This window comes from Pan troglodytes, chromosome 21 (assembly GCF_028858775.2).
Source record: "Pan troglodytes isolate AG18354 chromosome 21, NHGRI_mPanTro3-v2.0_pri, whole genome shotgun sequence".
NCBI lineage: Eukaryota > Metazoa > Chordata > Mammalia > Primates > Hominidae > Pan > Pan troglodytes.
Window position 1 is genome coordinate 41,351,277 of NC_072419.2, and position 19,343 is coordinate 41,370,619.

A 19,343-nucleotide genomic window follows, 5' to 3' on the forward strand; every position below is an offset into this window, starting at 1 on the left:
AGAATTGCTTGAACCTGGGAGGCAGAGGTTGCAGTGAGCCGAGATCACACCACTGCACTCCAGCCTGGGCGACTGAGTGAGACTCTGTCTCAAAAAAAAAAAAAAAAAAAAAAAAAGTAAGAAGCACATGTTGGAGCAAGAACTAACAAAGAAATACATTCATGACAACACTTTCCACAAAGACACCAGAAAAGGAAGGGAGATTCAACTATCGACCCCTAGGATCTTTGGAGCCAGCTAACCGCATTTAGCCGTCTCTCCAGCTGCATGAGAAAATTAACTAGAGTCACACTTGCCCGTAGCCACCAATCCTTTCTTTGAATGAAATCTCATGAAATAGCCCAATATGTAAAACATGATAACCAAAATATGATAGCCAAAAGTAATTTATTATAGTTTAGCCTCAAAAAAATAAAAATAAAAAAATTATCCAGTGGTTATGAGGAGTCTAGGAAAACCTGTCCCAGTAATGCCAACTTGGAGGTGAAGGGCTGACTGGGGCAGCTGAGAAGTGGGACCTTCTGTTTGGCAGGCTTCCTCTCCCTTGCCTGGTCATGGTTTTCCGGTGAGAAGAGTGTTCCTGGCCTTGCTGGAGGTTCCCATGGCCCCGAACTAACAGTCTTTTTCTGAAATTTCGACCTGCTCCGTTTGAGAGAGTAGAATTCCCTCATCAAGTCCTCCACCTCCCACTGCTCTTCCTTCAGCCTCTGGCAGCAGTGCAGGGCGGCAGGGTCAATGGGGTGAGCTTCTGTGTTGAAGATGTACCCCCCAGCCCCCAGGATACACTCCCCATAGGGGGTGATCACCGCGTCGAAGGTGGACCCATTGTTGTGGATGAAGTTGGTTGGGTCAAACAGGAGGTAGAGGTATTTCACAGTCTCGGCCAGGAAGAACGACTCCATGCGGTTGTCCAGCTTGTGGTCTCGCAGATCTTTGATCTGACATGTGGGAGAAGGAAGCAAGTTGGAACACCATCACAATTTGGTAGTAAGGGTCAGGCAATCCCTTAAGAAGGCCTGTTCTGCCACAAAGCAGCAGAGGGCCTGTGAGCAAATCACTGAACTTTTCAGAACTTCACTCTTTCCCAAGCCACCATCATCTCTCACCTGGATTATCACATAAGCTTCCAAATGGGCTCCCAGCTTCCAATCTTAGCCCTGCAGTTTATATATACACACACTATTTTAAAAAATAGGGACAGGGTCTCACACCATGTTGCCCAGGCTGGTCTCAAATCCCTGGGCTCACGCAATTCCTCCTACCTTGGCCTCCCAAAGTGCCAGGATAACAGGCGTGAGACACACACCAAGCCCCTACAGTATCTGTATAACATAAGTCTTCCTGTCAATTCTCTACTCACAACTTTCTATGAACCCTCCATTTCATGCAGGATAAAAATGCAAGTCATGACCTGGCCCCTGCTCCCTTCCTGCCCTCACCTCTTACCACTCTAAGAGCTCCAGCTGCTGCCTTTCTGTCCTGAGCTAGCACAGCACCCTCCTGCTTCGGGCTCTTTGCATCTGTGGTTCTTTCAGCCTGGAGCACTCCGCCTCCAGTTTTTCTCATAGCTTGTTCCCTCCCTTCCTTCAGGTCTCTGCTCAAATGCTTCCTCACCAGAAAGGTCTCCGCTAACCTTGCTCTATGACATGACAATCTCCTATCCCCTTTATCCCAACTTTTTGTGACTATAAACATAGAGCTAATCATCCCTTTTAATGATGGCAGAGTATTCCATCGTAAAAACGGATCACCATTTACTTAGCTAATCCTCCTTGGAAGGGCATTCAGATGATTACCAAGTTTTTTCTTTTTTTAGAGATGGAGTTTCACTCTGTTGCCCAGGCTGGAGTGCAATGGCATGGTCTCGGCTCACTGCAACCTCTGCCTCCCGGGTTCAAGCAATTCTCCTGCCTCAGCCTCCAGAGTAGCTGGGACTACAGGCGCATGCCACCACACCCAGGTAATTTTTTTTGTATTTTTAGTAGAGACAGGGTTTCACCATGTTGGTCAGGCTGGTCTTGAACTCCTGACCTCGTGATCCGCCTGCCTTGGCCTCCCAAAGTGCCGGGATTACAAGCCTGAGCCACTGCGCCTGGCCAATTACCAAGTTTTTGTAAGCAACTAATAAGGGGTCTTTTTTTCTCCACTCAGACCCAAAGTATCGACACTTACTAGGTTCAACTGCTGTTGATGAAAATTATTGACATTGTTTTAGTAAGGAGTCTTATTTAGAGAATTTCAACTGAGTTTTCAGGCATGGATGACTAAGATTACTTGCTACAAACATTTATTTTAGCTTCTCAGAATTAGTAATACTTCTAAACAAAACATTCTCAGTGGACTCTATCTTACATTTAAAAATATGACTCAAATATGGTCTTGATGTATCAAGATGATTATTTCCTTGCCCTGTTTGACAAAGGTCAGACCCCTGTTCCCATCATTCACCATGGAAGACCTCCAAAGGGCTTCATGTTCATGGAAATGAGCCCAGCATTCCTAGGAAGGCCCCAGTGGGCTTATCATTTTGGTTTTTCACACAATACAGCATATTAAAACCAAATCATATCAGGGGTTTATTTTTTCCCTTCCACATGTAGGTCTTCTCTCTTCCCCTACACATATCTATATTTTACTTATAGAATATAATCACATTACAAACTTTTGCAAAATAAGTGTTTTGTTGTTGTTTTGAATTCCATACCCCAACACCAACTCTGTAGCTTTTCAGGGGATTTTCTTCCAGACTATTTTCTTCTACTTTCGTATTTATATCTTGCCTGCTTGGTTCCTGCATGGATGTGAGATGGCTCTCACCTTTGACCCTTTCAATCTATTCTCCACAGAGCAGCCAAAGCGATCTTTCTAAAATACAAATCAGATCATGTCACTGCTCTGCTGTAAATCCCACCAAGGCTTCACATTCCAAGTAGAAAAAAAACCCCAAACTCTTTCCTGTGGCTTACACAAAACCCTACGTGATCTAGCCCCTGCCTACCTCTGGGACCTTATCTCTTCCCACTTTTCTCCTTGCTTGCTCCGCTCCAGCCACACTGGCCTTCTGTCTACCAGATACACATTCATGGTTTTTTTCTCATTAAAATGTAAGCTCCATGAGAGCAAGGCCACTGCTGTAACCCTTGGGCCTAGCAGAGTGCCTGGCATGTGAAAGACATTCAAGAAATATCTGTGAGACTAAGCAGGACTGCTTTGTTAAGGAGTCCCAGGTTTGAATATAGGGCTATGGGACTCTGGATTCCCCTTAAAATCTATTTTAGTGTCTCACAAAACTTTTCGCTAAACTCACCTTTTCAAAGTCACCTATTCAAACAGATCAAAGATCTCCACTGTGGGAGGAATGCCAAGGGCCGGGGTCAAGATCCCAAGGAACTAATCCTAGCTCTACCTCTACTAGCTGTGAGATCTTTAGCAAGGCACTTAGCTTCTCTGTTCTTTGGTCTCCCCATCTGTAAAATATGAGCATTATGTATATCTCCAAGGTCCCTTCTAGTGCTGATATGTCAGAACTCCCAAAGCTCTACCCTTAAAGAGGCTTTTTAGCAGCAAGGGGAGACTCTTCCCAGTTCTTGGGGCCATGCAAACACTTACTGTTGCAAATCCGCACTCCACCTTGCTGATTTTTTCAATGGATTCCACAGCATCTCTTCCGAGTTCTAGGAGGGTGGGATCCCCCGTGGCACGGTAGAGGTACATTGCGCTTTCAATAAGTTCTGCAAAATCCAAAGCAGACCCTCCTCACTCAGTGGCTGCACAGAGATGGCCTGGGGCCTCTTAGGGCCATGAGGGACTACTCCCCTCCGTATCTTGTCCATAAGGCCCCAACTAGCAGGAACACAGGATACCTCACCCAATGCTGAGTTTCAGAGCCAGTATACCCAAAGCTTGAAGCTCAGTGGAGACCAGCATTAAGGCTGACCAGTGACTTCCACCACAAGGGAGAGAAAGGTGGCCAGGTTCTGGCATAGAGAAGGTGGCGGAGGTTGTTGCCTAATTCCCAATATCTGTTCCCCGCTTCCTCCTTAGTAGCAGGATTCCTAACTTTAGCTAAGCACAGGCTGCCTGGCTGCCAACACTAACAACGATTCTAACAGCTAGGTGGGATTAAGGACACCATGGCGAGCCATATAAGCCCAGAACATGAGAGAGAAATACATTTCTATCCTAATTAAGCTACTATTTTTTTTCCTGTCACTCAGAGTCTAACCTAATTCTAAAACTCAAAAGAAGAGTAAGAGCTTGCCATCATAAGGCTCGTTCTAAGATAGGATGGACCAAAAGAAAAGGCTGAGATATCCAAGAGCAGGCCAGGCATGGTGGGTGGCTCACGCCTGTAATCCCAGCACTTTGGGAGGCCAAGGTGAGAGGATCGTTTGAACCCAGGAGTTTGAGACCAGCCTGGGCAACATGGCGAGATCTTGTCTCTACAAAAATTAAAAATGATTGGCTGGGTGTGGCATGCACCTGTAGTCATGAGCATCATGACTACTACAAGTAGGAGGATCACTTGAGCCCAGGAGTTTGAGGCTGCAGTGAGCCATGATTAAGCCACTGCGGCACTCCAGCCTGGATGGCAAGAGTGAGACCTTATCTCAAAAAATAAAAATTAAAAAAATAAAATAAAATAAACCACCAAACCGTCAATCTAACAAAGATGTAGTCATCAGTTCGCTGTGCCCAGAAAAAGTGATGTTTTGTCTTGCCCAATTCTATGCCACAACTGGAACTTGATGTTAAGACATGAGCTCTACCTTAAGATGAATATTAGCCAACAGGAGTGGGTCCAGATGAGAATATTTATTCTAGAGATAAGGAAATCCAAAAAAAATGTGTTTATTGCTTTCAAATACCTGAAGAACTGTTGTAGAGTTGACTTCAAGGGTGGCCTCAGCTCAGTATGTTTTTCTACTTCATCCATCTTTTCTAAGAGAGAGAAGAACCCCTGTCTCCTTTCTATACCATCATCTCCCCCTGACCTTCTCCTGTCCTGTTTCCTCCTGGGCTTGATCAGTGCTTCTGTCCCTTTTGGCTTATTGCTGCAAACTCTAGTTCTTATTTTATTCCGTTAATTACTTTTTTGTGACAGAGTCTCACTCTGTCACCCAGGCTGGAGTGCCATGGTGCGATCTCCGCTCACTGCAACTCTGCCTCCTGGGTTCAAGGGATTCTCATGCCTCAACCTCCCAAGTAGCTGGAATTACAGGCATGAGCCACCAGGCCTAATTTTTGTATTTTTAGTGGAGACAGGGTTTCGCCATGTTGGCCAGGCTGGTCTCAAACTCCTGACCTCAAGTCATCCGCCAGTCTTGGCTTCCTGAAGTGTTGAGATAACAGGCGTGAGTCACTGCACCAGCCTCTGGTTCTTATTTTAGAGAAAAGGTCTCTGCCTATCTCCCCAGTTCTCTCTTACTTCCTCCTCCCCTCTCCTCACAGGCCTCTAGACAATTGCTAATCTAATTGCTCATATTCTAAGGCACAGACTAGGGTACATTCATTACTAGATGAACACATTCTGTGTGTTCAAAGGCAGAAAAGACAGTGCCCTCATGGGAGGCCTCCTCTTCTGCTTCTTTTTTCGGCTTCTTCTTTTTTTTTTTTTTTTTTTTTTTTTTTGAGAGGGAATTTTGCTGTGTTACCCAGGCTAGAGTGCAATGGCATGATCTTGGCTCACTGCAACCTCTGCCTCCCAGGTTCAAGCAATTCTCCTGGCTCAGCCTCCTGAGTAGCTGGGACTACAGGCACATGCCACCGTGCCCGGCTAATTTTTGTATTTTTAGTAGAGACAGGGTTTCGCCATATTGGTCAGGCTGGTCTCGAACTCCTGACTTCAGTTGATCCACCGCCTTGGCCTCCCAAAGTGCTGGGATTACAGGCGTGAGCCACCACACCCAGCCCTCTTCTGCTTCTAGCAGCTGGTGGGCCGGTGCCCTCATGACCAGCCATCACGCTTCTCTCCTCACATATGGGCCTCCTAAGCATGTTAGTTATTGCTTTACTTTCCTGTGCATCTGACCAACTCTGTCGAGCAGTGGTCCCCAAACGTTTTGGCACCAGGGACCAGTTTCGTGGAAGACAATTTTTCCATGAACTGGGCTTGTAGGAGATGGTTTTGGGATAATTCATGTGCATTACATTTATTGTGCACTTTATTTATATTATTATTACATTGTAATATATAATGAAATAATTATACAATCCACCATAATGTAGAGTCAGTGGGAGCCCTGAGTTTGTTTTCCTGCAACTAGACAGCCCTATCTGGGGTTGATGGATGACAGTGACAGATCATCAGGCATCAGCTTCTCCTAAGGAGCACACAACCTAGATCCCTCACATATGCAGTTCACAATAGGGTTTGTGCTCCTATGAACGTCTAATGCCACCACGGATAAGACAAGAGGCGGAGCTCAGGCAGCAATGTGAGCGATGAGGAGCAGCTATAAATATAGATGAAGCTTTGCTTGCTCACACGCCGCTCACCTCCTGCTGTGTGGCCTGGTTTCTAACAGGCCACGGACTTGTACCGGTCCATGGCCTGGGGGTTGGGGAATCCCTGCTCTAGAGGAAGGAGACAGCCCAAAGTTCAGATTTGGACTTAGAGGGAGGTAAAAGCCTGCAGAGGCCTTTAGGCTAGGCTCTGTGCTCCAACACTGCTGATCAGAGAGACATATACGAAAGTATAGGGCTCTGGCCAATTTAGTGAAAGAGTAGTCCTTATCTCCTATTTGCCATTGTTTTGGGGTAGGAGGGATGACTGGATTAACGCACTCCTGGATTCCTGACAGCGGTGCCTTATGTTTTTTTTTTTGGAGACAGGGTCTCACTCCATTGCCCAGGCTGGATTGCAGTGGCGCAATCATGGCTCACTGCAGCTACGACCACCTGGGCTCAAGTGATCCTCCCAGGTAGCTGGGATGGGACTACAGGCATGCAACACCACTCTTGGCTAATTTATTTATATTTCTTATAGAGACAAGGTCTTGCTATGTTGCCCAGGCTGATCTTGAACCCCTGGGCTTAAATGATCCTCCTGCCTCAGCCTTCCAGAGTGCTGGGATTACAGGCATAAGCCACTGCGTCTGGCCAGTAGTGTCTTACTTTCCATGAATGCCTTCCTGCCAGCCTGTCCCAAATGGAACAGGTTGCCTCTGTTAAGTAGCAAGCTCCTTGTCACTCGTGGTAACTAAGCAAAAACTAGATAACCACTTGACAGGGCCATATTAGGAAAATTCCAATTAGAACACCTCTCAGGTTCCCTCTAACCCTAAGATTGTGCAAGCCTATGTCTTACATTTAGTTCCAAACCCTAATCTTTACCTGTTGGTAACAACAGATACGATACCTTCTCAGAGCTTCTTATTTTTAAAATTTACTTATTTATTTTTTTGAGATGGAGTTTTGCTCTTTTTTGCCCAGGCTGGAGTGCAATGGCGTGATCTCAGCTCACTGCAACTTCTACCTCCCGGGTTCAAGCGATTCTACTGTCTCAGCCTCCCCAGTAGCTGAGATTACAGGTGCACGCCACCATGCCCAGCTAATTTTGTATTTTTAGTAGAGATGGGGTTTCACCATGTTGGCCAGGCTGGTCTCAAACTCCTGACTTCAGGTGATCCACCTGCCTTGGCCTCCCAAAGTGCTGGGATTACAGGCGTGAGCCACCATGCCCAACCAAGTTTCCTGTTTTAAAAACATGCCATGAGAACAAATGCATGAGAAACATCAATAACAGTGGCCTCTAAGGAGTCAAAAGTTGATGAATTTGCTCTTTATTCCCTCTCCTGGTCCCCTCTACACCTCCTACGATAATCACTTGAGTTAGAAGAGGAAGGAAATGGGGTAGAGGAAGGCAGGATAACCAGAAGGCCTGTCCCATGGCTAAAAGGCAATTCAGGTGGGAAAGTGGGAAGTGTCTAAGACAATGGGCTCATAGCCTATTTTGGGGTGGGGGATGACTATGTGTGCTGACTAAGCTTCCTTCCTTTGTCCCCCTTTTTCTTTCCCTCCTCACAATTTTCAGCTTCCCTGAAGTGAATCAAATGACATCAGGGCTAGAAAGGAACCTATGAGAGTGTCTCAAATATAGTCCTTTGCTTGATTCTGAGCTGCAAATGGGGAGGTGGAAGAGACTAGGTAATTCCTAAGGTCCGTCCCAAAGTTCTAACATTCCATACACGTAAGCATAATTTATCTGACCCATGCACTTAGGAAGCTTGCCTACACTTCTGAAATCCTGATGGCAGGAGCTCAAAAGGAGTCAACCTTGGCCTTTTCCTTCTCACTCATTTCCTGATTTGAAAGAGCATATGGGGCCAGTCGCGGTGGCTCACATCTGTAATCCCAGCACTTTGGGAGGCCAAGGTGGGCGGATCACCTGAGGCTGGGAGTTCAAGACCAGCCTGACCAACACGGAGAAACTCCATCTCTACTAAAAATACAAAATTAGCTGGGCATGGTGGCTCATGCCTGTAATCCCAGCTACTCGGGAGGCTGAGGCAGGAGAATCGCTTGAACCCAGGAGGCGGAGGTTGCGGTGAGCCGAGATCACAGCATTGCACTTCAGTCTGGGCAACAATAGCGAAACTCCATCTCAAAAAAAATAAAATAAAAAAGAGCATGCAATTTAGTTAGGAGCCCTGGGTTCCAGGCCTAGCTCCTGCACTTAAGAGCCAGAGGCAAGCCATTTCATCCCACTAGGCCTCAGTTTCCATATCTGAAAACATGGGGATAATTAACTCCTAGTAAGAAAACCACCCAGAGCCACTGAAAGGAACAGATGGAAAGAAATGAACTTGTGGGCAGTTGTGGAGCATGGAGCCTTGTAGAGGGGATTTGGGGTTTCAGGAACCAGAGCCTGTGGGCAGATGACAAGCCAGAAATGCTGCTCACCTGGCCGAAGTGGGTAGCCCTCTCGCTTCTCCACTGTGTATCCCTGAGGAATGTTGTAGAATTCCGGGAGCCCCCCAAACTGCTTCCATACAGTGTAGTAGTTGAGGAAGGTCCGCATGGCATTGTCAATGTCTCCAATGAGGCTCTGTGGGAGAAAGTGGCTGTCAGGCAGGTAGACACCAGGCATAAAACCCCACAGACAACCTTAAGAAAAGACAAAGTAAAATCTGCGGGGCCAAAAAGGCCTTGAATCAATCCCTGAGTCTGCCAGTTACTCAGTGTGGTGCTGAGCCAGGCACTGGACTTCTCTGAGCCCCATCTATAAAACGTAAAATACACCACCTATCTCATGCATTGTTGGAAGGAACAAAGATTGTATATTAAGTCCCTAAATCTTCAGAGTCAATGTCAGCTAACAGTTCTGGAATTCGGCCAGCCAGTTAAAAATTCTAAGAATAGAGAAAAGTTTGTGCTAAGGCTCACTCCCACACCACACCCCCAAAAGATAACCATTTTTGTTTTTGTTTTTGAGACAGGGTCTCGTTCTGTCACCTAGGCTGGAGTGCAGTGGCACAATCACGGTTCATTACAGCCTTGACCTCCTGGGCTCAAGAGATCCTCTCACCTCAGCCTCCCAGTGCTAATTTTTTTATTTTCTGTAGAGATGGGGGTCTCACTTTGTTGCCCAGGCTGGTCTTAATCTCCTGGGCTCAAGTGATCCTCCTACCTCAGCCTTCCAAAGTGCTGGGATTACAACCATCACCCATCTTGCCTGGCCTCAGATAAACATTACTGGTTTCTTGTATAACCTTCCAGAGTTTCTTTATGCATGAGTATATGTTATTTTCCCCACACTAAAAAATAGCCTTTGGTTCTTTATTAATAGGGATATTAATTATCTCCATATTTTTAGATATGGAAATTTGGCTTTCAGATATTTTTATTTGAATTGGTTCCAACAACTAATGTGGCAACAAATAATTCTGTATATATGTCACATCAAATAGATGTAAAATGTTATGTGTAAGATACATTTTCAGAATTAGGATCACTGGGTCAAAGGATATATGCATTTATAATTTTACCAGCTATTGCTAAGTAGCCATTACTATTAATGTAATCTCACAGGGAAGCAGCTGACCCTGACATCTTCATTGGATGTCTCATGGACAGAACAAACTTGGCACTTCCTAAACAAAATTCTTGGTTCCCTTACTTTCCCACAAAATTGCCTCCCTACTTTGGCCTTTTTCCCTTCTTGGTAAATGACACAATGTCTACCTGGTTATTCTGGATAGAAACCCGGTGGCCATTTTTTTTTTTTTTTTTTTTTTTTTGAGACAGGGTCTCACTCTGTCACCCAGGCTGCAGTGGCATGATCATGGCTCACTGCAGCCTTGATCTTCTGGGTTCAAGCAATCCTTCCACTGCAGTCTCCTGAGTAGCTGGGACTACAGGTATGTGCCACCACACTAGGCTAATTTTTTATTTTTATTTTTATTTATTTATTTTTATTTTTTTGAGACGGAGTCTTGCTCTGTCATCCAGGCTGGAGTGCAGTGGCGCAATCTCAGCTCACTGCAAGCTCCGCCTCCCGGGTTCATGCCATTCTCCTGCCTCAGCCTCCCGAGTAGCTGGGACTACAGGCGCCCGCCACCACGCCCAGCTAATTTTTTGTATTTTTAGTAGAGATGGGGTTTCACCGTGTTAGCCAGGATGGTCTCAATCTCCTAACCTTATGATCCGCCTGCCTCGGCCTGCCAAAGTGCTGGGATTATAGGCCTGAGCCACCACGCCCGACCTAATTTTTTATTTTTTGTAGAGATGAGGTCTCACTATGTTGCCCAGGTGGGACAACTTTTTCTTAAAACTTTTAAAAACGTAGATTATAAAAACATTTTGGTACATGCACTATTTTGGAACACCAAAGTGGGGTAGATTAGATAAGCTCTAAGATCCTTCCAGCTGCAACTCTACCAGACCATGTAATGGAAAAACAACGAGATGGCACAGCGGCACAAGCTGCTTCCTGCCCTTCCTGAGGCCCACTGTCAAGAATGAGATTGGACAGAAACGCCCAGTGGAGAAACAGCTGTTGCCAATGGCCATTCCTGCCCAGACTGGAAATGCACTGTCGACTTTAAGTACTGTAACACTCCATGGCAAACTGGAAGCTCAGTTCCTGACACTCAATTTGGCAGAACTCTAAATCTATCTAATTCACTCTAGGTCTCTCTTCCATCCTCAACCTGTCCCTCCAAAAAAAGTACTCAAGCAACTAACAAAGTACCTTATTTGACTTATACATCAGAATGAGCTTGCTTTGCCAGACTCATAGAAAGATGGTCACATTCTTTGATCATTCCTACCTGAAGACCAGGCCAGTAGGCCTCCAAGGACTGGAAGACTGGCATGGACACAGTCCCCTTGTACATCTGAACCCACAGGTACCAGTCATCGAAGCGGGTGTAGTTCCGGATGGCTTTGTTATACTCTGCAGTGGGGGAGATGGGATAATGGACATATGAGTGATTAGGGAGAAAAAAGGCAGGCCTGGACAGCGGAAGCGAGAACTTACACTTTGGAAAGAGCACCAGGATGCAATGAGGCAAGGAGGCTAGACAAGAGCATGGATTCTGGAGTCAAACTTCCAGCTCAAATTCCAGCTCCAGCTCTACCACTTGCTAACCGTGACCTGGGGTGGGTTTTTCCCTTTTAAGCCTCAGCCTTATGATCTATAAAATGGGGAGGCCAGGCGTGGTGGCTCACATCTATAATCCCAGCACTTTGGGAGGCCGAGGTGGGCGGATCACCTGAGATTGGGAGTTCGAGACCAGCGTGACCAACACGGAGAAACCCTGTCTCTACTAAAAATACAAAATTAGCCAGGTGTGGTGGTGCATGCCTGTAATCTCAGCTACTTGGGAGGCTGAGGAAGGAGAATTGCTTGAACCCAGGAGGCGGAGGTTGCCGTGAGCTGAGATCGCACCATTGCACTCCAGCCTGGGCAACAAGAGTGAAACTCCATCTCAAAAAGAAAAAAGCAGAAAATAATTGATGTGGTTTGGCTGTGTCCCCACCTAAATCTCACCTTGAATTGTAGCTCCCATATTTCTCACGTGTTGTGGAAGGGACCTGGTGGGAGATAATTGAATCATGGGGGCCGTTTCCCCCATACTGTTCTCATGGTAGTGAATAAGTCTCACAAGATCTGATGGTTTTATAAGAGGTTTCCCCTTTCACTTGGCTCTCATTCTCTCTTGCCTGCACCATGTAAGATGTGCCTTTCGCCTTCCGCCACGATTGTGAGGCCTCCCCAGCCATGTGGAACTGTGAGTCCATTAAACCTCTTTCTCTTTATGAATTACCCAGTCTTGAGTATGTCTTTATCAGCAGTGAAAATGGTCTAATACAGTAATGTTAGGTATCTGTGGAATTTTTCAGTCATTTATTTATACCACAAACATTCGCTAAGCACCTACCAGGTTCCAGGTTCCTATGAGTTTGTAAACAAGACAAAATCCAGCCTTCAGAGAACTTACATTCTAGTAGGAACTTGAATTTATCCCTCATCTCTCTCCCCTAGATTGTAAATCCATGAGGCCTAGGACTTTGTTTTGTCTACTGCAGAATCCCCCACACTAGTACAATGAGCAATAAACATTTTCTGAATGAACAAAGTACCAAATATACATGCAAATAAATAAGATAATCTCAAACAGGAGTTGTAAGGATTATATGAAACAGTCCATGTTCAGAGCTTGGCACAATGCTTGGCACATCCATGGTATTCAATAAATATCTGTTGAATAAATGAGTAAAGTAGTCCCCCCTTATGTGAGGAGAATATGTTCCAAGACCCTCAGTGGATGTCTGAAACCATGGATAGTACTAAATAAACTCTATATACAGTCATGTGCCATATAACAACATGTTGGTCAACACTGAACTGTAGAGATGGTGGTCCTATAAGATTATAATAGAGGTGAAAAATCACCACAGCCTAAAGATATCACAGCTGTTGTAATTTTATAATGCAATGCATTACTTACTTGTTTGTGGTGATACTGGTGTAAACACACCTACTGTGCTGCCAGTCATAAAAGTATAACACATACAATTACGTATAGTACATGATATTTAATAAACAACCATTTACGCGTTTATGTATTTACTATATTATTATCATTAGATAACTCCTTCCTCTTATATAAAAAAAGTCGGCTGGGCGTGGTGGCTCACACCTGTAATCCCAGCACTGTGGGAGGGCGAGGTGGGCGGATCACGAGGTCAGTGTTAGACCATCCTGCCTAACACGGTGAAACCCCATCTCTACTAAAAATACAAAAAAATTAGCTGGGTGTGGTGGCGGGCGCCTGTAATCCCAGCTACTCGGGAGGCTGAGGCAGGAGAATGGCGTGAATCCGGGAGGTGGAGTTTGTAGTGAGCGGAGATCACACCACTGCACTCCAGCCTGGGCAACAGAGCAAGACTCTGTCTCCAAAAAAAAATAAAAACAAAAACAAAAATTAGCTGGGCGTAGTGGTGGGTGCCTATAATCCCAGCTGCTCAGGAGGCTGAGACAGGAAAATCACAGGAGAATTGAACCTGGGAGGCGGAGGTTGCAGTGAGCCGAGATGGTGCCACTGCACTCCAGCCTGGGCAACATAAGCAAAACTCCGTCTAAAAAAAAAAAAAAAAAAATGAAACAGCTTCAGGCAGGTCCTTCAAGGAATTCCAGAAGGCATTGTTATCAATCATCTGAGATAACAACAGCTCTGTGAGTGTTACTGCCCCCAAAGACCTTCTAGCAGGATAACATGGGGAAGTGGAAGACAGTGATATTGATGACACTGACCCTAGGCCTAGGCTAATGTGTGTTTGTAGCTTAGTTTTTAACAAAAAAGTCTAAAAGGTAAAAACAAAATAAAAAACTAAAAACAGAAAAAAACTTAGAGAATAAGGATATAAATAAAATATTTCTGTATAGCTGTACAATGTGTTTTAAGCTAAGCATTATTACAAATGAGTCAAAAAGTTTTTAAAAATTTTAAAGTTTATAAAGTAAAAAAGTTACAGTAAGCTAACGTTAATTTATTATTGGAGGCCAGGCATGGTGGCTCACGCCTCTAATCCCAGCACTTTGGGAGGCCAAGGTGGGTGGAGATCACCTGAGATCAGGAGTTTGAGACCAGCCTGGCCAACATGGTGAAAACCCATCCATCTCTACTAAAAATACAAAAATTAGGCCAGGCACAGTGGCTCACGCCTGTAATCCTAGCACTTTGGGAGGCCGAGGCGGGTGGATTGCCTGAGCTCAGGAGTTCAAGACCAGCCCGGGCAACACAGTGAAACCCCATCTCTACTAAAATACAAAAAATTAGCTGGGCGTGGCAGCATGCACCTGTAATCCCAGCTACTCGGGAGGCTGAGGAAGGAGAATTGCTAGAACCCGGGAGGCGGAGGTTGCAGCGAGCCGATATTGCGTCACTGTACTCCAGCCTGGGCAACAGAGTGAGACTCTGTCTTTAAAGAAAAAAAAAATCAGCCAGGCATGGTGGTAGGCGCCTGTAATCCCAGCTACTCAGGAGGCTGAGGCAGGAGAATCACTTGAACTGGGGAAGCAGAGGTTGCAGTAAACCAAGATCATGCCATTGCACTCCAGCCTGGGCAACAGAGCAAGACTCCATCTCAAAAAAAAAAAAAATTTATTACTGGAGAAAGAAAAAAAAATTTAAATAAATTTAGTATAGCCTAAGTGTACAGTATTTATAAAGTTTACAATAGTGTAATGTCCTAGACCTTGACATTCACTCACCACTCACTGACTCACCCAGAGCAACTTCCTGTCCTGTGAACTTCATTCATGTGCCCTTTTATACTGTATTTGTACTGTACTTTTTCTATGTTTATATACATACTTACCATTCTATTACAATTGTCTATAGTATTCAGTAGAGTAACATGCTGTACAGGTTTGTAGCCTAGGAGCAATAGGCTACACCATATAGCCTAGGTGTGTAGTTGGCTATACCATCTAGGTTTGCTTAAGTACACCCTATGATGTTTGCACAATGATGAAATCACCTAACGATGCAATTCTCAGACTATACCCCTATCATTAAGCAATGCGTGACTACTGTTTTCCTATACATACACATCTATGAGAATTCTTAATTCATTAAATTTTTAAAAATTTTTATTTTTGAGACAGGGTCTTACTCTGTCACCCAGGCTGAAATGCAGTGGTATGATCACGGTTCACTGCACCCTTGACCTCCCAGGGTCAAGCAATCCTTCACCTCGGCCTCCCAAGTAGTGGGGACTACAGGCACGCACCATCATGCCCAGCAAATTTTTTTTTATTTTTTGTAGAGACGAGGTCTCACCATGTTGCCCAGGCTGATCTTGAACTTCTGGGGTCAAGCAATTCTCTTGCCTCAGCTTCCCAAAGCACTGGGATTAAAGGCATGAGCCACTGTGCCTAGCCGAAAAAGTTTAATTTATAAATTAGGCATGGGAAGAGATTAACAACAATAACTAATAATAAAACAGAACAAGTATAACAATATATGTTATAGAAGTTATGTGAATTTGTCTTTTTGGTAAGAGACAGGAAAAAAAGAAATTATGTAAATTTAGTGCCTCAAAATATCTTTGTTTTTTTAGAGAGGGGGTCTTACTATATTGCCCAGGCTGGTCTCAAACTCCTGGCCTCAAACAATCCTCACTTCCAAAGAACTGGGACTACAGGCGTGAGCCACTGCACCCAGCCTCAAAATATCGTATCTGACTGTACTCACCTATTTTCAGACTGCAGTTGACCATGGATAACTGAAACCATGGAAATCAAAACTGTGGATAACGGGGGACTACTGTAGCTATAATAATAATAGTAATTAGGTGCTCAACAATTCCTCAAGATTGCTAGTGTCTAAGGGCCTGGCGGGTAAGATGTATTTATTCAACAGGTATTAATCTATTACCCACCACATGTAAAGCACTGTGGGGAACATAAGATGAATAAGGCATGGATTCTGCATTCAATTTGTAGAGCTGTAACTGTTGATGAGAGCTAACTGCAAGAAAGATGCTGAAGGTCCTAAATTCTGTAGAAGGATCAAGCTACTTCCTGGGCAAGGCGACATTTAAGTTAGGCTTTGAAGGGTGAAAAGAATTTGGACATAGGAAGACAGGAAAAAAGACATTCTAGGCAAAGAAGATGCCATGTGCAATGGCCAGGAGATAAGAAATCCAGGGCTACATACACAGAATGCAGCATGCTTCAGTTGGCTTTTGCAAGAAGGCACGAAGTGCTGTAGTGGGCATGAAGTGGGCAGTGTAAGTCCACAGTGACTCTGAATTCAGAACTGATTCTGCAGGCACTCAGGCCAGGCGTGGTGGCTCACACCTGTGATCCCAACACTTTGGGAGGCCAAGGCGGGCAGATCACCTGAGGTCCGGAGTTTGAGACCAGCCTGGCCAACATGGTGAAACCCCGTTTCTACTAAAAATACAAAAATTAGCTGGATGTGATGGTGTGCGCCTGTAGTCCACACCATCACATGCCCAGCTACTCAGGAGGCTGAGGCATGAGAATCACTTGAACCTGGGAGGCAGAGGTTGCAGTGAGCCTAGATTGTGCCACTGCACTCCAGCCTGGGAGATGGAGCAAGATTCTGTCTCAAAAAAAAGTTTTTAAACAAATCACACATCAACAAGAAAAATGAGGGGAAAAGCTCCCTTACTCTGCCGTTTTTACCTAGGAACATGGCCATGAGCTTCTTATCCTGAAGCAGGATGGCTCCTTTCACCAAGTACTCAAAGTAGGAGTCCACGCCAGCCCCGATGCCTGCGTCCTGGGCCACCCACTTGCCAGTGAGCACATCAATGTGGTTGCCGACCTGAGAGAGAGAAAGACACACGGTCCCAACGGGAAGGCCGATGGCCAAAGAAGGATCTACTCACCCCCAACCCTGACTGCCCAGGGAGATGCAGGGCAGGCGCCCCAGTGCTTCTTGGGAAACATGCAGACTCTGAGAGGGAAGGGCAATGCTGGATCATGGCCAGCCTTCCTGTACATCTGCATAGTAGAGATGCATCTCATACACATTTATGAGGACTTAATTATACACATTGAGCAAAAAATGAAAAAGAAAAATGATTTGGAGTGTTTATGTCCTGCCTAGAGTGAGTGTGAGATGGGAGATGAGAATTTGCTGTTGCCGCAATCTGTCTTGATTTCTCAGCACCCAGCATGTGATTCCAGTATCTGAAGACACAGACGTGCTTTACGTATTTCCATAAATTAACTCAATAAGAACATCCACCAAGAAGCTGACAGAGTGGTTCTAAGGAGAGAAACCGAATAGCTGGAGACAGGGGCAAAAGGGGACTTCACCAATGTCACTGAGTACCCTTTTTTGTATCCTTTGACTTTTTTTTTTTTTAATTGTTCAGTCTCTGTAGAGACTGTTAAAAATTGGCAATGCCGGCCAGGCGCGGTGGCTCATGCCTATAATCCCAGCACGTTGGGAGGCTGAGGGGGGCAAAATCACTTGAGGTCAGAAGTCCGAGACCAACTTGGCCAACATGGTAAAACCCTGTCTCTAATAAAAACACAAAAATTAGCCAGGCATGGTGGTGTGTGCCTATAATCCCAGCTACTCAGGAGGCAGAGGCATGAGAATCACTTGAACCCAAGAGGGGGAAGTTGCAGTGAGCCGAGATCGTGCCACTGCACTCCAGCCTGGGCGACGGGGAGACTCTGTCTCAAAAAAATAAACAAAGATATGTATTTTTCTATTTTATTGTATTTATTTTATTTTTTGTATTTTTAGTAGAGACATGGTTTCTCCATGTTGGTCAGGCTGGTCTCGAACTCCCGACCTCAGGTGATACACCTGCCTCGGCCTCCCAAAGTGCTGGGATTACAGGCGTGAGCCACTGCGCCCAGCCAAATATATGTATTTTTCATATGGCTTAGACCCTCATGGAAGCTGGTAACTTCATCTGGTACTCAAAGAAATAGCTAACTGTTCCATGTTGGTTTGTGTCCCCCCAGGAGCACAACCTCATTCTGCCTGAAAGTAGTTGATTTGGAAGGTAAGTCCTTGTAAACACCAGTAGAGGAGGGGGAAGTGAGGCAGGGCAAGGGAGGCGGCATTTAAGGGGTATGCCATCAGGCAGGTTTCCACCATGGGAACTGGAGTTCAATCTTGCTGGGGAGCTTAGGAATTCAGTGTAGAGCTCCAGCTTCGGAGTGATCCCACCAAAGCGGCAGGGAACTGGAATGTTTATCCACCAACTCCCATCAGTATCAGTTACCGGCTTGAGAGCTACTCATGGGTAGCATTAAATCCTGGTACCCTCAGCCAAAGGCAAGCAGAGTGGCTCCAGGCACCAGAGGAGACCCACAGGCAAAGAGGCGCAGGTGATGGCAGTTGGAAGACTGGCCAGTGTGCATGGAAATGGTAAGAGTTGAGAGGATATGGGCATGGCACCAACAGAGTCTACTACGGTCCCACTGCTGGAGCAAAACCTGCCTGAGATGGACTAAGGGATTTACTACAGGTCTCCAGCGGGGCACCTTTTTTTTTTTTTGAGACGGAGTTTCGCTCTTGTTGCCCAGGCTGGAGTGCAATGGCGCGATCTCGGCTCATCCCAACCTCCGCCTCCCAGGTTCAGGCAATTCTCCTGCCTCAGCCTCCCAAGTAGCTGGGATTACAGGCATGCACCACCACGCCCGGCTAATTTTGTATTTTTTAGTAGAGATGGGGTTTCTCCATGTTGGTCAGGCTGGTCTCGAACTCCCAATCTCAGGTGATCCGCCCACCTCAGTCTCCCAAAGTGCTGGAATTACAGGCGTGAGCCACCGCACCCAGCCTTAGGGGGGCACCTTCTTAAGGGATTTTCGGGGAGTCCTCACACAAGCTTTACTTTTCAAGCTGAATTAGCACCAGACTGCATAAAATGCGCCTAGACCTAAATGCAGTCTTCCTAAGTCAGAGTGACTCAGCAAAGTTGGTATTAATATATTAACGTTACTGCTGAAGTAACTGAGGACCAGAGAGGTTGAGTGACTTGCTCAGGGTCACACAGTTTCGATGTAGCAAGGCCAGGGCTTGAATCCAGTTCTGACTAAATCCAGTGTTATGTCCTGGATGGCTTTGGCTCAATTACTGTTAATCTTATTGATTATCCCATTTAGAAGCTGAAACTGACCTTAGAGATCATCTGGTCCAAAGTGTGTTCAATTTCCATGGGTTAATAGTACTGGAAGATAAAGGGAAGCTCTGGTGTTAAATAAGTTTGGGAAATGTTAAATTAAACAAAGTTGAATAGATTTCTTTACTAGAGGATTTTTATTCTGCTCATGTGCATTCTGACTCTCCAAAAAAGGGGGGGATATTATATCTAATATTCCCCTAACTTAATTG

At 45.3% G+C, this 19,343-nt stretch overlaps 1 protein-coding gene and 1 non-coding gene across 2 annotated transcripts in view; both read right to left on the reverse strand.

The window, feature by feature from the left end:
- Positions 1 to 370: 370 nt before the first annotated feature.
- The window catches only part of EDEM2 (ER degradation enhancing alpha-mannosidase like protein 2), a 33,352-nt gene continuing 14,379 nt past the window's right edge, over positions 371 to 19,343 (reverse strand). Inside the window, exons 7-11 of the mRNA XM_514601.5 lie at positions 16,667 to 16,808; positions 11,274 to 11,398; positions 8,905 to 9,049; positions 3,610 to 3,731; positions 371 to 938 (exon numbers count right to left, since the gene is read on the reverse strand). Of these exons, the coding sequence (XP_514601.1) occupies positions 438 to 938; positions 3,610 to 3,731; positions 8,905 to 9,049; positions 11,274 to 11,398; positions 16,667 to 16,808 (1,035 nt within the window). The 3' untranslated portion in view covers positions 371 to 437. The remainder of the gene's footprint in view (positions 939 to 3,609; positions 3,732 to 8,904; positions 9,050 to 11,273; positions 11,399 to 16,666; positions 16,809 to 19,343) is intronic.
- Positions 2,144 to 2,215, reverse strand: LOC112206577 (small nucleolar RNA SNORD56). Its single transcript, XR_002940994.1, has one exon. It is a non-coding gene; the product is annotated as a small nucleolar RNA SNORD56 (small nucleolar RNA).